This window comes from Cyclopterus lumpus, chromosome 22 (assembly GCF_009769545.1).
Source record: "Cyclopterus lumpus isolate fCycLum1 chromosome 22, fCycLum1.pri, whole genome shotgun sequence".
In the NCBI taxonomy this organism is placed as follows: domain Eukaryota; kingdom Metazoa; phylum Chordata; class Actinopteri; order Perciformes; family Cyclopteridae; genus Cyclopterus; species Cyclopterus lumpus.
Window position 1 is genome coordinate 4889980 of NC_046987.1, and position 21611 is coordinate 4911590.

The 21611-nt window shown below is 46.3% G+C and overlaps 3 protein-coding genes across 4 annotated transcripts; 2 read left to right on the forward strand and 1 right to left on the reverse strand.

The window, feature by feature from the left end:
- The first annotated feature begins 306 nt into the window (after positions 1-306).
- Positions 307-3232, forward strand: spdya (speedy/RINGO cell cycle regulator family member A). Its single transcript, XM_034525278.1, has 7 exons — positions 307-421; positions 743-1039; positions 1139-1197; positions 1305-1390; positions 1524-1695; positions 1899-2244; positions 3161-3232. The coding sequence occupies exons 2-7, from the start codon at positions 787-789 to the stop codon at positions 3220-3222; spliced, it is 978 nt and encodes a 325-aa protein (XP_034381169.1). The 5' UTR covers positions 307-421; positions 743-786; the 3' UTR covers positions 3223-3232.
- Positions 3233-5030: 1798 nt separating this feature from the next.
- On the reverse strand, positions 5031-8049 carry trmt61b (tRNA methyltransferase 61B). Of its 2 annotated transcripts, XM_034563429.1 has the most exons (7): positions 7086-8049; positions 6901-7003; positions 6633-6823; positions 6425-6516; positions 5422-5609; positions 5228-5311; positions 5031-5142 (listed from the first exon to the last, which is right to left on the reverse strand). In XM_034563429.1, exons 1-7 carry the CDS (start codon positions 7749-7751, stop codon positions 5108-5110), a joined length of 1359 nt encoding a protein of 452 aa, XP_034419320.1. In that variant the 5' UTR covers positions 7752-8049; the 3' UTR covers positions 5031-5107. The 2 variants fall into 2 exon arrangements, with proteins under 2 accessions (XP_034419320.1, XP_034419318.1); XM_034563427.1 differs by having other exon boundaries at positions 6899-8049.
- Positions 8050-9616: 1567 nt separating this feature from the next.
- wdr43 (WD repeat domain 43) lies at positions 9617-21389 on the forward strand. Its single transcript, XM_034525346.1, has 18 exons — positions 9617-9893; positions 10733-10867; positions 10992-11113; positions 13380-13500; positions 13699-13817; positions 13919-14021; positions 14177-14241; positions 14539-14698; positions 15506-15592; positions 15672-15797; positions 16636-16785; positions 16907-16993; positions 17086-17117; positions 17245-17308; positions 17879-17992; positions 18791-18860; positions 20161-20225; positions 20329-21389. The coding sequence occupies exons 1-18, from the start codon at positions 9687-9689 to the stop codon at positions 20482-20484; spliced, it is 1983 nt and encodes a 660-aa protein (XP_034381237.1). The 5' UTR covers positions 9617-9686; the 3' UTR covers positions 20485-21389.
- Positions 21390-21611: the final 222 nt, after the last annotated feature.

Sequence of the window (21611 nt, forward strand, 5' to 3'; positions counted from 1 at the left end):
ATATATATATATATATATATATTTGAGGCTGGAGAGAGAAGGGTTCGCCATTATTTGGCGAAGAAAAAGATGAAGGCCGCCGCGCTTGGTCTGCGCGTCCCCCCGCGTGCAGGTGTACTGCTGGGCGATGAGCGCGGATGCTGACGCGCGTTCCCACACCTTCCGTCTTCCCCGGCCAGTGCCTCGTACCCACTGCTTTAACCTCGGGGTGGGCTCTGGTTTTAAAAGCAGTACTTGTTCGTTTGTCCCTTTGCGCTCTCTGCCGTTCACAAGGGGCCATATTCACGTCAGCTCTTAGCGCCGCCGGTCCGCCCCGTTGTGTCGCTGATGTTCGTAACACTGAAATCAGGCGACTTTTTTTCCTTCTGAGTAACTGCAACAACAAAAAAAGCCACTGAAGCCAAAGGGAAGAGCCACGGAGGTGAGGACTCGGTTGACGGACGTTGTCAGCGTTACATGTTAACTTAACTTTAAGTTTTTATTTTTTATTTTCGCCAGAACAAGTTCGGAAATGGCGTCAAAGTTAGCTTCATAGCTGTCAGCTAGTTTGCTAGCCGACAGCTAGCTTAGCTTAGTGATGCCGTCTGGTTGACATTGAGATGTATTCGGATGGAAATCGGGTACTAGCTTAAAACTAGCTAATGGCGTTTTGTGTGTACTGTAAAAGCACTAGAACGGGATGTTATTTGGGGGTTTACATTGGTTATTTAACCTCGTAACTCTCCATTCCATTTCCTCTCAGCACGCACCGTGACCCTCCACGACACAGGACCCAAACCTGAAAGCATGATGAAGCACACGCGCAGTTGGTGCCAGGCCTCTCCCTCGGCGGCCGCTGGAGTGAAACCCGGCGGCTCGTACCCGATCCAAACCAGGCGAGGCCTCCGTCTCAAAAGGGCCAACGACCAAGACGCCCCTGGCCCGCCGAGCAAGAGCCAGCCGGGCCCGCGACGGGTCGAGATGTACCGTGCCAAAATGACCATGCCCCCGACCATCGTCATCCAGCGGCAGGAAATGGCATCCTTCTTCAGACTTTTCGGTGTGAATGCCCCGCATGAAATGCTTTCTTTTTTCATTTCGAAGGCAAAGGGATCCTTATGACATTTGATTGATAAATGTTTGTGTGTTTCCGTTACAGACGATGACCTGGTCCACGACTTTCTGTGGATGGACTGTTGCTGTAAAATTACTGATAAGGTAAACTGTCCAGTAAATAAACTACAACTTTAAATACATGGTATATGGGGAGTTTAAAGGCTGCTTAAAATCAACCGACTGACGACTTTCCTCCCTAACTCACCCAGTACCTTCTGGCCATGACCTTCGTGTACTTCAAAAGGGCCTGCTTTACTATCGCTGAATACACCAGGAAGAATTTTTTCATTGCACTGTAAGTTTGAACGAAAATAAATAAATCTTAAAATGTATATTTTGTATCTCGTTATCCTATAAAAAAAAGTATTCCCCACCCCCGCTCGGCAAGCTGTACCCCCTTACTTTTAATTGGTGCTCTCCATCGCTAGGTATCTTGCCAACACCATGGAGGAGGACGAGGAGGAGAGCAAGTACGAGATCTTTCCATGGGCGCTGGGCAAGAACTGGAGGAAGCAGTTTCCCCGCTTTCTTAAGCAGCGAGACAAGCTGTGGGCTCGTGTCGAGTACAGAGCTGCCGTCAGCAGGCGCTGCTGCGAAGAGGTGCGTGCCAGCGTAATTGCCTGAGGGGGAATGATGAATGGTGTTTCTCTGGGACTCTTTTTAAGGGTCTTGTTTTCTGCTGCACAGTGCGTTTTTATGGCTTTGGATTACCGCCAGAAGTTCTATCTCTGTTGTTTTTGGTGGGTTTTTTTCTGATGGAGCTGTATTTCTGGGTCTGCGTCTCCCTATCTTTCTCCTTCCAGGTGATGGCCATTGTGTCCTCTCACCTTCTGTGGCAGCGAGAGCGGTCGGAGCACCACAGCGGTGCCCGGCGGCAATACGGGGGCGGAGTTCGCATCCCCCGCGGGCCCCTGGCCCTCCCGGTCTCCTGTCCGCTCTGTAAGCGGGGAGCCGTGTCGGATTGGAGCTGTTCCGCTTCTCCCACCGGAGGCTCCTTGGCGCAGACCCCGAACCCCGCAGTGCCCCACCCGTTCACCTCCACGCTGAGCGTGGAGGTCACGCCGCCTCGGGCTGCCGCCTGTCACAGGAAGGCAGCGGAGATGGAAATCCACACGCAGCATTCCTTCTGCTGCAGTGCTGAGGTTCCCAGTAGGTATCAGGTTTCCTTAAAGGCTGAGATGATCATAAAATAAATCTCAGCAACTTTTAACAAAAGATTGAAATATAGAACTTATTGCAGATAAACTCTTACTCACTACGTATGTACTTTTCTTCTTTTTTATGCTGCATATGCAGTTTGCCACATGTGTATACAGTAGGCCTCACCTCCACAATCATTGTGCATATTCATGAAATCCTCGCTGCTGGATTTTAGATTAAACACAGTTTAAAAGAAAACGTCTGCCTCGAGCTCCAGCAGCTATATTAATTTTAAAGCTCTCTTTGTTAAACTTGCTTACTTTGTGTCTAAATTGTGTGTAGATGGGATTCATCTGGATTACAACTGGGAGGTGCTTCACAAAGCAGGATTAGACAGTGAAAGGTGGCGCTGTATGTCCTGTAATACTGACTTAAAAAGCTTGAATATTCAGGAGGGTATCTTTATGGCCCCGACACACACATTGTTCAATTCATTAGCAGTTATCAACCAACCACAGAGTTCATTGTCCATCAGTTCCTATTCAAATAAATAGATATGTTGTTTTGTCACTAAAATTAACTTTTTTTCACACCCACTGTGATCTTTTGTGCTAAAGATCACAGTGGGTGTGCCAGGATCAGTCTGACAGATTTGCACACGTATGTAAAGTCTTAACAACACACTTACTGGATCATTTACTCAAAAGCCAGTATTTAAAACAAAAATAAATAAGATGCATTTAATGTGTCCAAAGTAAAAAATAGTCCATGCTCTGTTTAAACCTGCTTTTTCTGCTGAAACTGAATCTGGCCTGATAAAGGGCAGTATTGGTAATATACTTGGTGTAGAATAAGATTCCAGATCTCAGCTTTTCCCACATGGATATAATATAACTCCACTAAACTCCGATGTGTCTATCCTCAGGGGACGAGTCCTCCTGTGGGTCCTCGTACGACCCCTCCATGGACTGGATCAGTGAGGAGTAGAGCGCCAGGCACCGAGCGAGCCGTTCTGTGTGTCGCCGTCGCTCCACTTTCATGCCACTTTTACCCTGAAGTAAAGGTCTGAAAACTTCACTCGTTTGTCGTTTACCTCTTCTTCTTTTCTTTTTTTTATAAAGCGACTCGACAGAACTGGTCTGAAAAAAGTTAAGTAAAAGTTAACGCCTTTTGAGAATGAGCTCATGTCATTCCATCGTTACTCTAGGATTGTTGTTTAACCTGCACTAAATTGTTGGTATTTATTTATTTATGTATTTATTAATTTATGTACTGAAGCACTTCTGGGGTTGTTTTTCTTCCACCACTTATTTGTGTGAAAATAAAATTGTCCAAAACAAAGTGACAATTTGTCTGAATCAAAGTTATGTAGTCCGTCACTTGCTGGGATCGTGTGTGTTTTTAGTGTTGCCGATGTTTAATGACCCGACACTGCTCTTGAGTTTTGAATAAAGGCTTGAGCTAAATCATGTTTTGAGAGCTCATTCTTTCTATTCTGCACTTCACTTAAGTTTTCATCACAGGAATAGAGCATACACCCCCCCCTCAATAATTCAATTAAAAAAGGGAAACTCATATATTATATTAATTACACACAGGGTGATATATTTAAAGCGTTTATTTATTTTAATTTAGATCATGACTTGCAGCTAATGAAACCCCCCAAATCAGTAACTCAGAAAATTTGAATATTGTAAATAAGTTCAGTATTGTAATCCGCTAATGAGCCTTTAAATCGTGTCAGTCTGGTTCAGTAGGCTACACCATCATGGTGGAGACTGCTGACCGGACAGTTGTCCAGAAGAGGGTCGTTGAAGCCACAAAAGGTCATTGGTAAAGAAGCTGGCTGTTCAGAGGGCTGTATCCAAGCATGTGGATGGAAAACGTGTGCTAGAAAAGGTGCACAAGCAACAGGGATAAGCAGCCTTGTGGGGATTGTGAAGCAAAGCCCATTCAAGAACCTGGGGGAGATTCACAAGGAGTGGACTCGGTGCTTCAAGAGCACCACGTCCCTGGTGTCAAGCCACTCCTGAACAAGGACGACGTCCGAAGCGTCAAGCTGTATGGAGATGCTGATTTCTGCTCACACCGTCAAAAGTACCAATATCTGGTTTCATGACCACGGTATGGCTGTGCTCGATTGGCCAGCGAACTCACTTGACCTTGGTCAAGAGGAAGGTGAGACACCAGACGAGCCGCATTGATGCAGTAAGTCATGAAAAAGGAGACCCGACCAAGTATTGAGTGCATACTGTATACAGTACATGACATATGTTTCAGTAGGCCAACATTTCTGTATTAAAAATCCTTTATTTTAATTGGACTTGGCAATATCCTAATTTTATGAGATACTGAATTGAGTTTTCATTAGCTGTAAACCAGAATCCTTCAAATAAAAAAAAATAAACGCTTGAAATATATCCCCCAGTGATGATATTGAATTCATTGAGATGCACTGAACGTGGTGTCAATGTTTTTTTTTGTAGGCATTTACAAGTGGGGGCTGGGCGACTGGTGAGCAGGGGTGTCCTTCAATCAGAGGATCGGTGGTTCGAGCCCCGGCTCCGCTAGCCATGTCAATGTGTCCTTGGGCCAGACACTTCACCTCAAATTGTTTCCTTGGCCGTGCCTACGGTTTATAAATGTTAGCTCCTCCTGATGGGCAGGTGGAAGCTTAGCCCCTCCCATCAGTGTGTGAATGATGACAACTAGTGTGAAAGCGCTTTGAGTGGTCTGAAGACGAGAAAAGCGCTTTACAACTACAGGTCCATTTACAAGATGGTTTTAAAACAGGAAACATTTTGAATATTTTATTTATCAAATAATTTACAATAATGTTTTTAGTCCCACGGTTCCTTCTGGGCCGAAAGGTCTACCGCACATACTTCCTCAGTTTCACCAGGAACGCTGAAAAAAAAGGAAAAGCAGAGGATGAGGGATAATTTACACACACACACCGATGTTGACCGGAACTACAAAGGTAATATCTGACCCGTGTGGCTCATCTGTTCGGGATGAGGTCTGGCGATGTAGGGAACACTCCCGAAGGCCGGGTGTTCGTCTGTGCTCTGCTCCTCTGAAATGTGACAGTAACGCCTCAATTAAAACAAACGCATTATAAAACGCTCTAACATCCCCGTTTCTGACGAAACAACGGGCACTTTGGTCGCGTGGCTTTACAATCACCTCTGTCGGCCTCCTCCCTCCGGTCTCGGTCCATGGCGGGAGCTTTCCTGACGCAGTAGCTGCCGTCTTTCTGGAGGGCCGGCGCCACCACCCAGTCTCGGACCGGAACCTCGATGATGCGCTCGCACAGCAGGGGCAGCAGCGGCAGACATCGGAGCCCCTCCAGCAGGTCGATGACCTGTGTGATGCTGAGTGACGCAGGGGTCAGAGTCATGGTCAGGATGCCTTGGCTTGAGTCCAAGATCTCATAATCATGTTTTGTTTTTTGGAGGTTTTTCATTAATATTTCAAGACACACCTCACTTTCAAAAGGATAGTCTGACACGTTGGAACACACGCTTATTGGCCGTCTTGCCAAGAGACCGATGAAAAGATCTAACACCACTATTGTGTCTGTGCGGCAAGTATGGAGCTGGAATCAGTGGCTGGCTAGCTTAGCTTAGCACAAAGACTGGAAACGGATGGAAACAGCTAGCCTGGCTCTTTTTGATGACGGCGGCCGATGATCGCATCTGGATCAGCTGTCAGTCGGCTTTACCAGCTGGAGAGACTTTCAATCACTATACTAATACTAAAGACACAGTTATCATACAGAGTAGTCTGTAGTCTGTTACCTGTTTAACTAAATGCATTGAGTATTTATACACAGTGTGTGTGGTATTTATACACAGTGTGTGGTATTTATACTGTGTTCCGTAGCCTGTTTATAAGGACCGATTTCTACCAGTGGAATGCGTTCGTCTTGTGTATTAATTATTTGCGTCTTTATGTTTTGACACTGATTGTGAAGTCAATACAACTCTTCAAACCCGACACTCAGGAACGATCGGCCTCACTTGACTGAATGGAAATTATGTCAAAATTGATTCTGCAGACCGATAGACATACTCTGACTATGACTGCATCATAATAACTCTCAGGAAGACTGAATTTAGCATATTTCCCCTATATGTCGAAACTACTCGAAGCCACAGATTTTGTTCTTTCTTTTGCTTTTGCATACTTTGCGAGGTAGACGGCACACACGGCCCCGGGGTGCAGATGCGGAACCACGGTGGGCAGGACCAGGTGAGGGTGGATCAGGTCGAGGGCCACCTGCAACGCAGAGAAAGCACGCGATGGATGAGCAGAGCAGGCGTAATTTAAATATATATCGAATTACCTGGAGTTTTGAAAGAAATACACATAATCGGGTGTTGCCGGACACTGACCGCGTGGAATCCCTGAGTGGCGAGGAGCGACGAGGCCTCGCCGAGGTCGCCGATGTGAAACTGGACGTTGTCGGGCCACTCCTCGCCTCGCCGCAGGCTCCATGACTCCCTCCAGCGCTTGTAGTTGAGCACCGCCCTCCTGTGGTGGTCCTCCCTGACTTCCAAGCTCAGCACACTGCCCTTACAGCCGACTGGGGGGGGGACGACAACAACAACAACATAAGCGACGATCAGTGAGACAAGGACCAAGTCTGACTGGTGCACACACCTGCTCTGGACAGGAACAAAGACATGGCTCCGGACCCGGACCCTGAGTCCAGCACCCGGTCGCCCTCTGTGACGTCCATCATCATGAGCATTGTGCTTGCGTCCTGGAGTACAAGAAACAATCAGGAAGAGCCAACGGGAAGACGCGTGGGCCCGTGAACACATGCGAACCCCCAAACCCCAAACCTTAGGGTAGGCGATAGCCGGGCCCCTCTTCATGTACAGCACGTAGTCCTCCAGACTGGCCCGGCGTACGAGGAAGCGAACGCCCCTGCTCGTCTTCATGAAGCAGCCCGCGGGCCGCCCGGCCGCGTCATCGTGCGCGACCACCCCCCAGTTGCTCTGCAGGAGCGCCCCCGGCCGGAGCTCGAACATCTTCCTGAACTCCACCCGGCCCTTCTTGCGGTGCTCTGCGACGAGCAGCTCCCCGAACGCGAGCGAGCTCTCCCCGGGGAGAGCGGCCGATGCGCTCGCCGCGGGCCGGTCGCCCTCTTCAGGGGTTGCCCCATGAGCCTCCTCGCCGTGCGTGACCGACGCCGCAACGCTCGCGTCTTCTTCCGGGTCCCTCAGCTGCGACACCTCGGGGCTCAGAGCGTCCTGGGGCAGCAGGCGACTAAGCCTCTCCAGGGGGGACAGGGGCCGCGGCGCTCGCCCGCTGCTCGGGGGCGGGGAGGGGTCCCAGCCGTCCCCCTTGCTCTCGCTCCTTTTCACGGGAAAGGTTGAGAGAGTCCTCGTCTCCCGCCTGCATTCACGGAGCACGTCCCTGCTGCGGAGACGTCGTTGACCGGATGTGCTCGTCCTCAGCAGCCTGTGCACGAGCAGGAGTCGAGCTAAGGGCATTTGCACGGCCATTAATTCAGATTATACACATACAACGTGAGCTCAGAGTAAAAGTCCTTCTTGAGATCTCATCCAGTGAATTAAAAGCAGGTGTAAAAAAAATCAATAATAATAAAGGAAATATATATAAATATAATATGAACCACTGCTAAAGAGTCAACTCAAAGTGAAAATTGACTGAAAGTTCACTCACTCAATTTACTGACAATTCGCTCGTGTTCATTACCCCGAAGCTCCGGCTGTATTTACAGCCCACGGAGGTCACCATGCTGGATAAACACACGCGACCTACGTCATTACTGAGCGACGGATGTAGTGATATAAATCCACCAGCAGAGGGAGACATTGCAGCGATTATATAGATATATTTTTCAGCATTGCAATGTGAAATTCAACCCTTCTTATATATAAAGTCTTTGGAATTTCATGGCCATTGTATTACGTGTTATGTATTGGAACAGGAAATGCATTCAATTCAATTTAGTGTATTATTTTACAGCCCAATATCACAAATTACAAGTTTGCCTCAGAGGGCTTTACAATCTGTACACATACGACATCCCTGTCCCAGGACCTCACATCGGATCAGGAAAAACTCCCCAAAAATAACCTTTCACGGGGAAAAAATGGAAGAAACCTTCAGGAGAGCAACAGAGGAGGATCCCTCTCCCCGGATGGACAGAGGCAATAGACTCATGCGTAATTTGCACATTTTCAAGGTCCACAACAAACGAAATGTGTTAAAAAATAATTGTGTCTGTCTTTAAAAAATTGTTTTTCGACTTTAAAAAATTGCAAATGTATCATGCTTACATTAAGTAATAGGCTTGGGTGACGTAAATGCTAATTTACGAGATGAATTTAACCTCAAAAACAGAAGAGAAGTGTATTAGTTGATGCGTTCAAGTGCTGTAAAAAAAAGTAAAGTAAAGTAAAGAAAGTCAATCTGCAAGTGAGAGGACAAGTTGAAGTGAAATGCGAGTGCGAGTTTTGAGAGATAAAACAGAAATGTAAACCTATAACTTGCTCTGCTGCACATTGCAGGACAAAGAGCATCGAGATGAGGTACATGTGTGGACAGAGAATAAGTAGTGGGTGACCGGGTGATACATTCTGATATTCACTGAAAGGATGCAGGTGGTTGTGGAAGCAGCAGACACACACACAATACGTATTTGAAATGTGATGAAGTGAGGGATGAACTTCTGCATGGGGGGGGGGGGGGGGGGGGGCGTAGGTGTGGAGTGTGATTAAAACGAGATGGGAGGGAATGGAGGTACCCTGAGCGATGGAAAGGAATTAGCTGCATCCAAAAGGGGAAAGCCCGCAGTGAACAGTGAATACTTTTGTCACGGTACACAGTTTCAATACTTTGTGAGAGGAGGCAGAACGAGAGAGAATCAACAACAAATAATTTACTGGGAAGATTGATGAAAGATTAATCATGCTGAAACATTTTAAGTAAGGGGGAGCTGAATACGGTGTTGCTGTTATTTAGTAAAGGTAACACAAATATATATATATATATGTGTGTGAATTTGTATATATTTATTATTTTTAATTTGTATATATTAATGACTTTGTATGTATTAATTATTAATAATTATTTATGTGTGTATTTATTTATATATATATATATATATATATATATATCCATCCATCCATCCATTTTCAATACCGCTTATCCTCATTAGGGTCGCGGGGCGCTGGAGCCTATCCCAGCTGACATAGGGCGAAGGCAGGGATATATATATATATATGTATTAATTAAAAAAAATAGTTCCGTATTTGACGAGGACACCTGAAGGCAGCACGAGTCAGTCTGCTGGTTTGCCTAGCACGGGGCGGTGCTCTCTGTTCTCTCGCTGCAGCGCGCATGTCCTCTCAGGTCCACACGTGGTTGGTCTGCTGTGAACCACGCACGCAGACGCAAGTAGCGGCTCAGAAATGGCGGCCGACACTGGTAGCTCGTCGCTGCAGCTACCCTGCGTTTTTTCACCAAAATCCCGACAGTACCTGGCGCTATGTGCCCAGGACGGCAGACTTCGCATCTGGAACACAGACAGTAAAACACTTCACCAAGAATACGTGCCTTCAGCCCATTTGAGTGCCACTTGTATCTGCATAGCCTGGGGACCATGCCGGACAGTAAAGGTACGTGACGCTGCGTGAGCGAGGCCCGAGCAGAGCTGCCCGTGAGAGTTTCCCCCCTACAGAGCGCAGCAAAAGCCAGAAAAGTGTCACCGTTCCTCAACGGAAAGGGCACGAAAAGCTTTAACCCGTCACCCGCGCAATACCGCGGGCGCTTTAACGCGCGAGACACCGACTCGGGTTTTTTAAGAAGGTAGCCACGTTAGCAGCTAGCTAGCTAGCTAGCTTTCAACAGCTGCGCAGGACGCACATGTTAGTCCCGCATGGTAGTCAAGAGAACACGGACAACGTGTTCATTCAGTCGTTCGGCGTGAACCAACTATAAAGATCACGCACGGCGGCCACGTTAACCCGCACAATGAGTCCCGAACTCAATTTAGGTCGCTCGCGCTGTGATTAAAGTCGTTATTTAAAGTTAGCTTTAGCCCACCGAAGCGTCAGGCGCGTGTGCCACCATGACACGTCTCAGTGGGGAGGAAGGTTGGGGGAAAAAAAGTTTTGTCATTAATGTCTGCAAAAACCCGTTTCACACACGTCGATGGCGTAAACACGGAATCTTAATTACACTTTTTAAAACCGTGTGCTTATTGTGTCCTGGATATATTTTTTTTACTTTTTTTACTGCGTCCACAGCTTATCAGTAGCTTGTTGAGCAAGCACTTTAAAAAAAGTAAATTAGTAGCAGTGATACACATACAGCATTTGTTTGTTGTTTTCAGCACTTGTCAGTTGTAGGTGTAGGTAGGAAGGTCAATGCTGTAATGAACCGAGATTTTAATAGGAGCGAAGATAACCAAGCGTGCATCCTTCTTGTATCATCTCCAATGTGCTGTGTTTTTCAGGATGGGCCCCAGAGGAAGAAGAGGAAATCGGAGGCAGGGCAGGCGGCGGAGAAGGCAGACCTGTTGGCGATGGGCACGGCAGCGGGTAGTGTCCTCATTTACAGTACAGCAAAGGGAGCCCTGCACTGCACCCTGGTGAGTCCCGGCCTTGACTCGCGCCCACATCCCGACTTCATTTCACAAACTTGTGTTTTAAAAGAGCCACGGGACTGTATGGGTAGTTTAGCACTGCTAACGATCCATTTCCCGTCTCTGCCAGGATGGAGGCCACAGCGGAGGGGTAAACTGTGTCCAGTGGCACCCTGAAGACAGTTTATTATACAGCGCCTCAGATGATACGAACATCATAGAGTGGGACCTGCAGACGGGCAAGGCCAGAAGGTCAGTGTCTAGTTTATTATGCTGCACACGTCTGGATCTTGGTTTTCTTGCTCAGTTCTGTTATTAGCGAGAACGGCACAAATCCCATGGAATCCCTTTTAATATGTGATCTTAAATCGGATACTGTATTTATTTTAGTTTTGTTGTTGTATCGGAATGATGTCATGTAGTGTTAAAGCGCGTTGAGTGGTCGGAAGACTAGAAAAGCGCTTTTTCAAGTACAGGTCCATTTGCTCGTTTTTACATTGCCAGCTGGGGTTTAAAATATTGTATATGACGAGCACATTTCTTAAACGGTCCTCTTTTTACAACACACTTTCATCTTAACATTAAACATGCAGATTTCTATCATGCACTCATCGTATTTACATATTCAAAGAAACTTATTCTCCTTTTCCAACTCGATTGTGGTGTTTGCCCCTAGACTAACCACTTGCAACAATTCTGAACAAATTTATCCGACGCGGCTTTAACTACCCAATGTACGGCGTGGTAGATCGATCCGTCTCCTGCTGACCCGAGTCCGATCCGATCTCGATGCATTTGGTCTGGTGATCAGTCTGCTTACTGGTCTACTCGCTTCTAAAAGGCGTGGCTGTTTTTTTTATCTTCGGCTGCTCGTTTTCCTCAAAACTAATACATTTCATCCTCTTTTGATGACATTAATGGGGGTGCTCCTAATAGTAACCAAGGCTTGCCCACGCCCCCATCATCATTTTTGAAAAACCCTGAACTTCTCCTCCAATCAGACACTGTATATCTGGATCTGCTTTTGGCTGAAGTTTAACAAAATGCAGAGGTCAACCTCTGTTCATCCAAAATAGACCAACAACAAGTTTGAGTTTCCAATCAATAGCAGCACTTCGGAGGCGAACAGAAACTTAACCGCTGTTTTCTTTTTCAATACAAATCATCTCTGCTGACTTTACTTCCTGTCAGTGTGAACATTAATTGAAACAACCGGCTGTGTTTCGCTCCTTCCTCCTGCGCCGCCGCTCACTCGATGGTACCATTCAGGTTCCAGTGTTTTTATGTGATGCCGTTGTCTTTTTAAAGTCATGTAATAAAACAAAGTATCTCTCTGTATTCTATTCATCTCGAGGGAAATTAAATCATCCAGTGGGGTAGACTACGAAAACAAAAACACAGATGCACACAGAAACAATCAATAAAACCCAAATGAAATAAAATAAAGACACAGCGGTGAAACGATGGTCCAGCCCAAAGAAGTACGAAAGAGTTGAACTGGTAGAATCTGACGCCATCATTAATCTGTCGAATCGAAATGGTGTTAGATTGGAAACGGCCAGGTTAAAAGCGCAACCAACATGAAACTATCTGACCCATTTAATTTTATTCATAAAGGCCAATTTCACAAACTGGATTCCGACCGCTTTGCAACCTGGACCGTATGTAACACCGGTCTTTTGACCCACCCAGGTAAAAGTAAAAAAACCAAATGCACAGCCGTAATTTGTTTGAACCTATTAATCAAAATATGGGGAGAAATTGTTCTATTTTTTTTTTTTATAAAAATCTGAAGTGTGCGTACGTGAGCTCGTACCAGCCAAGCTCACAGAAGCTACAGTTGCTGTAGCAAATTTGGAAAATCAGGATTTGTTTAGTTCTCTAAGAGACAAATGGAAATAACAGCGTTGCTGATTCTGCAGAACAAAGTGCCACAAGTTATTGATGGAGTTAACTTAATCTTTCTCACCGGGATATATCTGTTTTGATAAAAGGGGTTGAAGAAAAGTCTCTTTTACGCATATGAATAACTAACAACCCTTTTCCACCGGTGCTCCCAACGTTTTCCCCATCGCTGCTGTAAACGGTCCAACGTTCTGTTAAATGGCAGTTTTATTTCCTTATTGTGGCTGGTTCTCTCAGCCTCTCACGCAGAAACGGTAATTTGAAAGACGCCAGGACCTGGTCTGGTCCGGTCATACTCTTCACCCATCAAACGCTTGAAACACGGCATAACATCGGCGGCTCTGCCGGCATGCATTTAGCGTCTGTATTTCAGCGTAAACACCGGTCACTCTGGTGATTTGGAGGCAGAACCGTCTTCGGGGTACAGTCGTAATGTCGCCATGTATCATCACGAGAGTGCACATCTCTTACTGCTGTCAGCTGCAGTGCATTACTAAACGGCATGCTGTTGAATGGCGGCAAAAGTCTTGTCAATTAAATGTAAAAGCTGTGGTGGAAAACAATCCCATAAACATACAGTTAGAAGATCCACCTCCTTTGTTTGTCCTCGCAGTAAGTGGAAGGCGGACCGCGCGGCGGTAACCAGTTTGTGTGTGAGCCCCGACGGCAAACTTCTGCTCTCAGCTGGTCTCATCATCAAGATGTGGGACTTGGACACCAAGGAGGTTTACAGGGTGAGTGCCAGCAGATTGCTGTTTATTTGGGGTTTTGTCAGACCGGGGTCAGCTGTTCTGGGGTGTCATACAAATACGCTGGGAGCTGGGATCGGTGCTAATGCAAATATCCGCTCCCAGTTCAAACTGGGAGCGTCTTGATGGTCTGATGTTTTCAGCCCAATTAATTGCTGTTTTGTCCTTGTGCCCTTTCCGCAGAAGTTCACAGGCCACTCCACTGCCGTGACGACCCTGCGCTTTGCCACCACACGGCCTCCCGACAGCAACGGCCTTTACTTCCTGTCCGGAGCCGCACACGATCGGCTGCTCAGCGTCTGGTGAGTGCATTCCCCCTGTAGTCGGTGACGCCGTGTCATTGCTTGAAACGTACAGCTGCATATTTTCCCCGGCACATGACACAAAGTCGTCTTACCCGCAGGCAAGTACGAGAGGACGGAAAGGACAAGAATTCGGTGGTGTCTTTCACGCTGACGGACGAGCCGCTGCACGTCGACCTCGTCGCGTCTAACAGCAAGGAAGAGGTGAGACCTGGCAACATGTCCATTAATTCGACTGCCGTACACATGGGAGCGTAACGCTGAGGTGTTCCTCCCTGTGGTGTCCTGTCGGAGCTCGACAGACATATTGGCTGTTTTATGAAACCGATTTACCTCATGCAAATGTTTGTTTCACTCAGGCGGTGAGGCTGGCGGTGGTGTGCAAGGATGGCCAGCTGCATCTCTTTGAGCACTTTTTAAATGGGTAAGCCCTTAAACACACGGCAACACACAACAGAGTAAGGTAACTTTAGGAAACGTGTTGAAGAGGCGATTACTTTGTCTCATCTATGGGACCTTTTTTGTATTCCCCTCAGAAAGGTCATACGACCACGGTTTTCAATTGAAACAAAGCTGCGCTTCTGTTCCAGCAGCTGCATTCTGAGAGGCTAAACCCCCCCATGGCGGCTGAAAGTCTTTTAGTATATTTATTCCCTGTGTTTGACCCCTAATGGCTGACACTGATCACTTCTCGTCTCTTTAATCACACCTGTCCCCGCAGGCCCTGTAAGAAGCCGCTGTCGCCCTCGTGTACGGTGCAGATGTCGGACACTAAGGACTCCCCGGTGCCGATCCCCCTGCTGGCTGCTGCCCTCGGAGCCGGTATGCAAACTGTGCTGCTGAGCTACGGCAACCACCTGCAGCCTGTGATGGAGAAAGTGGTGAGTACACCAGTACACTTACCAGTACACTTGACTGGTAAGATAACCCCACTGTGAAGATTGGCATGGACAGCCATGTCAGGGTTCAGTTACTTTCTGGCCACCAGATATCCCCTCTAGGGCCCATTAGCTTGACGAGTAAACTAACCGTATTCTGTTTTCAAATGTAATTTAGTCAAATGTAGTTTTTGGCAAGAAACTTGCGTTTCATTCAGTCGTCATCCAGTTTAAAGGAGATGTTTTCACGACAATATGAAATGGATATAGGGCAAATTTAAGATTTGTTTAACTTCCTAGCACCAGCTCTAAGCAGCTAATAATACATCAGTAAAACTACTGATGCCAAGATTTATTCTTTTAATCAAAGCAAAAAACATTCTAATCTAATTGATTTTTTCCCAGTCACTTGAATTGTTTTTATGTGAAATAACTTTTATAGTGTGTGCACAAATAACTTAAGTTTTCATTTCCTTAATATAAGATGAATGTTTTTATTATTTTCCCAGTTATGGAAACAAATCCTACATTTTCCAGGAAGTCAGAAACAAACGGTTGTCACTAGTATTCCATATGTTGTGTAATAAGAATACAGGAATACTGCATGCTTGATGGCATAAATCATAATTCTTAGCTGTCGTATGACCTTTTTGTTTTGACCGGACAATACACTGCTGATCGTTACTCAGTGATTTGTGAATATGAAGATGTTCATCAGGTTTGGTAGCTTCACAGCAATGATATTTTTGATCAGCATTGTTAGCCAGACTCTTGATTTACCCACAATGCTCCCTCCTCCTATCGGTGCAGGAGATCAACACCGCAGAGAGACACGTGTGTTTGACCCGGGATGTCCAGACCAGCTTGTCCCTTTCCATAGAGACCGCCGTCTCCAAGGTAATGTTTGCATCTTACACTCAGAGTCGAGAAAACATGACAACCTGATGCTAATATTATTATAATTGTTCCGTTGCAGGTGAAAACCCCTGTTGTCAACGCCAAGGGCAGAGTGCTGGTTCCAGGGCTTCCTGGTCACCAAGCCCCCGTCAAGGGAAGCTTGCAGGGATCAGAGAAGAGGAAAAAAGACACAGACACCAAAGAGGTGGGTTCGCATGAAGACGTGTTGGTGCTCGGATTAGTCTCACACTCGCCCATCATAACGGGACACTAGACGTGCACTTTTCTTTTTGTGATCACATTTGTATTTATATTCAGGATGTGCATAGGAAAGTATAACCAAGGACATAAATAATGAACAGAACCCTCTAGACAATGTCTTTTTTACTTTCCGTGACCTTGTTTTTCACTGAAAGTTCTGCACCTCTATGGAAACGGCACAATATCGGCTCGAAGTAGAGGGAACGGGTCTCTTGCACAATAAAACAGAGCTTCAATGTCATTAATAGAAAATAAAAAAGCACATCTTTGATAATTCCACTTTATAGGTATTACCAATGTTGAGGGATAAAAAATGAGGGTCCACGTGCTATTTATATTGGAACTATTTACATGTTTACAGCCTCCTGTTCTCTGCAGTGCACTGAGTCCAGCAGTTCAGTCAAAACGATTAATTTGAGGGCAAAGGATGAAAAAATGTAGAATAAGTGTTTTTGATGGAACATCACAAATGCTTTTCCCTCTGGCAGGTTTTGGGGTTCAGGGGGCTAATACCGTATACAAATTAAAAACCCCATGCAACGATTTTTATTAAAAACTACGTTTCCTTGGGTCTTTGTCAGGTCAGAGTGGAGGCGTTACCTTTTTCCCTGTTTGACGCTGTTCCATCAACCATGCACCTACATTGTTGATCTTCAATTAGTTATCTGTGATGTGGTAGTGGTGTTGAACCCGGGTAGGATGGACACATTTAGTGTGCCCACGTATCGCACACCCCTCTCCACGCCCGCCCGTTGACTTCATGTGCCTGTGCTCTCCTGTAGATGTCGATAGCGGAGCGGCTTCGTGAAATCGACCTGTCCACAGTCTCCACCGACAAGGGGGCCCTTAAAGGGACGGCCTCTTTACAGACGGACAACTTTGCGGTGCTGCTGGTGCAGGGCCTGGAGAGCAGCGACACCAACATCCTCAATGTAAGTGCCTGCCCCCCCCAAAAGTGACTTCCCTGTGTTTGTTTTGCCCAAAGATTCCTCTCACTTTAAACATTTAAAAAAAAGTTATTAACTGCCATTTTTTTTCTTTTCTCTTCTACAGAAAGTTTTCCAGACTCGTAAAGAGATTGTGATAAAGAAAACGGTTGCTCGGTTACCCATCCCTGCTGTTTTACCTTTGGTGGAAGAGGTGAGTTTATTTGTAAACCACTGCTTCTGTATTCCTCTGAAGTTAACTGCAGTGGTTCCTTTGTATCTAATCAACCCTTTTATTTCCCGTAGATCACAAAGAGGCTCCAAGGGCATCCTTTTACGTAAGTAAGCTTGACGGATCAACTGGGTATTCAATTGGCTTCCGTTCTTTTGTATGTTTAACTTTCCATTCTATAAAATCACGTGTGTATGTATATATCGGTCATACGTATTCTTTCCTTCCCACAGGGCTGTTTTAATGGTGCGGTGGCTCAAGGCCGTGCTCATGCACCACACATCATACCTGGCATCGGTGAGTCCGCACACCAACATCACGTTCCGCCCGCACTGCTGACAATAAAGCCTCCGGTCTGTCGCCTGCCTTGTGTTCAGATGCTCCCCGCGGGCTGCAAGCGGCACATAACGGGATCGCTCCCGAGCACGACAGTTTAAAGTAAAACAAACGTACGGCATCCATCTGTGCGCATCGACGTTCATGTTTAATCTCATTTAGATCTGCAGCCGTGGGCTCCTCCGCACAGCAGAGATTACGTGTTTGCCTCCGACCGTCTGCAGCTGCTGGTTATGGAGATATTTACATAACCAGCAGCTGGATATTCATTGAGCGTGCACGTCGATGCTGGAGAGACCTTTAGCTACAGCGCCGGGGCTGAAGTATCCCCTAACCTGTAATGTCACACAAGGGAACAGCGTAGCCGTTTGCCTTCTAGGAGCTATTGTCCTCCACTTCCAGTCTACTTTCTACATTACAGGAACGCGTTGGTTAATGGGGGAGGCAGAGGTCGAGTCATTGAGTGCCGGCTTGTTTGTTTTTTAATATTTTTTGATTTACCTCCAATCAATCCATCTGTCTCCCTAACAGCTGCCAGACCTGGTTACCCAGCTGGGAGTACTTTATCACATGATTGAGAGCCGAGTGAAGATGTTCCACAAGCTGACGAAGCTGCATGGGAAACTGTACCTGCTGATGACACAGGTAGGCGTCCCCACGCGCTGAATAAGCACTGAACGTTTGCCTTGAAGTGTTTTTTAAATGACTGGTGTTGTAGGTATGAGTTGAGTGGAAGGGATGGATTAGATGATGTACCCTCAAAGGGGTAAAAAGGTTCCAAATGTCACTTGTTACCAGGTAGGGCTGTGTGATTATGGCAAAACTCAAACCCATAATTTTGTTTATCATACATTTATAGAGACCGGCCTACATAAGCTTTTAAGAATGATATAACCAACAAACCCAGACCACCCTGCCCATGCAGAACAGTGTGCTCCTGTAAACTAATTAATCAATGCAATGAACACGTTGATCGTTGTGGACAGAGGTTCTTCCAAACCGGATTGTAGCTCTGTCCCCAACATCTGCATCACAATAAATTCCGACAGATGCGTCTGCAGATAGCACAATGACGAGGACCGTCATCACTTCGCCAAACGGCAAGTTGACAGCTTCCGAGGAAGTCAGCTCGACGTCCTACAGTTTCAGGGCACATATGAATCTTGGCACACCTCACCCAGTGAAGGTGTCGCAGAACCCGTAGAGCATTGGATTGGATGTGCAGCAGGACAGAAGATAATTAACATTTCTGATGGGTTTTTTTCACCGCCTGGTGTTTAATTAGCAGATTTGAGAACATCGTAAAACATTGCATTGTACCACATGACCGTTTTAATGTAAGGAGGCATTTAATTACAAAGTGACATGTGAATAAATTTAAAAAAATGGAGTACTGGTCTGCACGTTTGCACTCTAAAGCCTATGCTCCCCTTTCACCACTAGGTGGCGACAAGTGACAGCAGCAACACCGTTACAGACGTTGACCACACAGCAAAGCTGGTGTATGAAGAAGGTGAGTGTGTCCCCTAATCTGTTTTCCTAGAAGCCCTTTTTCTATAAAAGCCTTCCTTCCTCGTTGGCGTCACGGTTCCTTGGGGAACCTCTCAAAACCTCACATGGAATCGACCCTGGTGACGCTTGATTTTTGACGAATGGAAATTAAATTATCTAATTTCGGTGGCCCCAACTCACAAGTTGTCCATTTCAGATTGACTCTCAAAGCACGTGATGGTTTCACAGCGGAGCTGCCAGGACGCCGGTTTCTGATTATTTTTGAGTGGCATTTATTATCTCGTCCGGTGCACCGTAAGTCATCCAGGACTTTTCCCCGCCAAGACGGCACCGAGTCAGACGATAATTATGAAGCCAGCGTTGCCCGTCGTACAGCCGCTCTTGGCGATGCATCGCACGCAAACATGACTCCTGTTGCCTGGCAACCTGACCGGCAGCGTTCAGATCCTCCCCTATTATTCTTTTATTTTCTTTAGCAGGACAACAATGCCTCGCTCTGTTCACTCTTGTTTCTCCTTACCATACTGAATAAGGTGCTTTATTGAACCCCCTAGAAAATTGGCTTTCATGAAATAATTCCCCCCTTCCTCCTCACGAGTGGTCCAGGATGAGAGGGAGAAAACATTCATAAAGCAAGCTGATGAGCAGGAGACTCATTGGTTAGAGGTTATTGTCCTGTGTGCTCTGGACTTATTATGGCTCCAACATGGGAAGTTCACTGTGCTCAGCATGCACAGTAACTAATTGATCTGTTTAGGTAACATTCATTACGCACTGATTAACCGTCCTGTGGCAGGAGCTGGTCCAGATTAGATTTAGTTCTCTAGAAACCGTCCCCCAGGGGGGTGATGGAGATAACGAGAGTACGCTGCAACACTTTCCGTTTACAGCAAAGGTGACAGGCTCTCACTTTGACCTGTTTGATTCTCTCCTTTCAGTGGAAACGTGTGCAGGACGATCACTTTACCACGTGTACGCATACGAGCCAACGTGGGGTCACCACATCGCCTTTCTATTCTTGATAATTACCTCTGCCTCGTTTCCCTCGTCTACGGCCTCGCCCCAAAGGCATATTTGCAGTTATGCCATGTCGTATAATACTTTGCAATATCGGTCACAGTTTACCACTTCGGCCAACCCCGTCGATTCTCCTCCCTCTCCGCCGCTGTTGTCAAACGACTCTTTGCTCCCAATATGTTTCTACACAAAAGCATGAAAGCGTTTTTCGTTTCTTTTCTCTCGCTCCTCCTCTCGGCTCTCCTCCGTTTTAAGACCTGTTTTTCCTCGTGTGCCCTTTATAGAATCATCTGATGACGACGAGGCCTCCGGTGACGAAGGTCTACCAGGCGACAATGACGACTCTGATGTAAGTCACGGGGACCGGCCAGTAGGACGGGTCTCCAGAAGTGTAACTTGACAATTGGATGACGTGGCCACCGACTGACACTTTGTTTTGTGGTCCTTCTCAGAATTGGGAGGAGGAGGAGGAGGAGGAGGAGGAGCCGGCGGCGATGGCGATGGCGATGGAGGAAGACGCGGATGAGAACGGTCCAGACCGCAAAACAGATTCCAAAGCAAATGGAGAGGAAGACATGGAGCGCGGTAACGAGAGCGAAGAGGAGTGAAGACGACCAGGGGGAAAAGGACCTGAAAGAGTTATATATACTTTGATTTTATTTTCATGCTTTTGATTTTATTATCAGAACTAAGTATGGTTTTACAAAAAAGAGAAAAGGAAAAAAATCAAGGGGACTCTTGGTGATGAAATCTGGGCAGCTGCCACCACACAGTTCAGCCACAGGGAGGTGATGTCAGTCCCCCCCCACTCCCCCACATCTGAAAAACGGATGCAGCATTCTGCGGAGTCGCGTAAAAACATTCTGCTGTTGTCTTCTGTCAGTTCAGTCTGCATCCCAGCTCTACCACCTGACCAGTTTGCATTAAAAAAAAATGTTAAAAAAAAGACTGAAATCATTTTGCGGCGTTCCAGTTTGCCTACGCTGTGGTGTGCATTCCAATTATTTTTCTTTTCTTTAATGTTATGTAGTAATAAATATCAGAGTATATTGTTTAGGCTTAACCGTAGATGAGGCGGCCCTCTGTCTGCCAGCGGTTTATTCTGAGACCACTCCGAAGGCCATCTGGAACAAAAGCCATCCCGCCGCTCCACAGACGCAAGTGTGGAGTTGTGATGCAGCCCCCCCCCCCCCCAAATGTGTTTTGGAGACCATACATCATGTCCCAAAACATGTCAATCTGTATGTACAGTGAAGTGTTTGTATGGCTCTTCCCTCTACAGCTACCCCATCCCCACACATGTTTGGGATTAAACAGTCTAATGTCTCTAATGTTTTTTTTTATTTATTTTTTTAAGTTTCCAATTTGTTTGCAGCCTGTGTCCTTTTAACAGTTATTCTTTTGTGCGTTTAATTTCTGGGCCCCCTTGGATCCGGTTATTCACCGCGGCGACTGAGGAAAAAGAAAATGTGAACTTTGCTCCAATAGGGGAATAAATGGGCTTTCAAAATGGCTTGCTGTGTCTGATGGGGTGGAGGTAACACTGCTGAATAAATACAACTCTTTAGGGGCTTAAAAAAAGAGTTATATCTGCCGGTCTTATGCATATTTTAATCATGCAGCAGGCGATAAAACAATTGTTTTTGTAATCTCATTGTGATATTGACATAGATTGTGTATTTTCCAAAAATATCAAACGATAAACTACCAGAAGTGTTCCAATTCTGATGCCCAA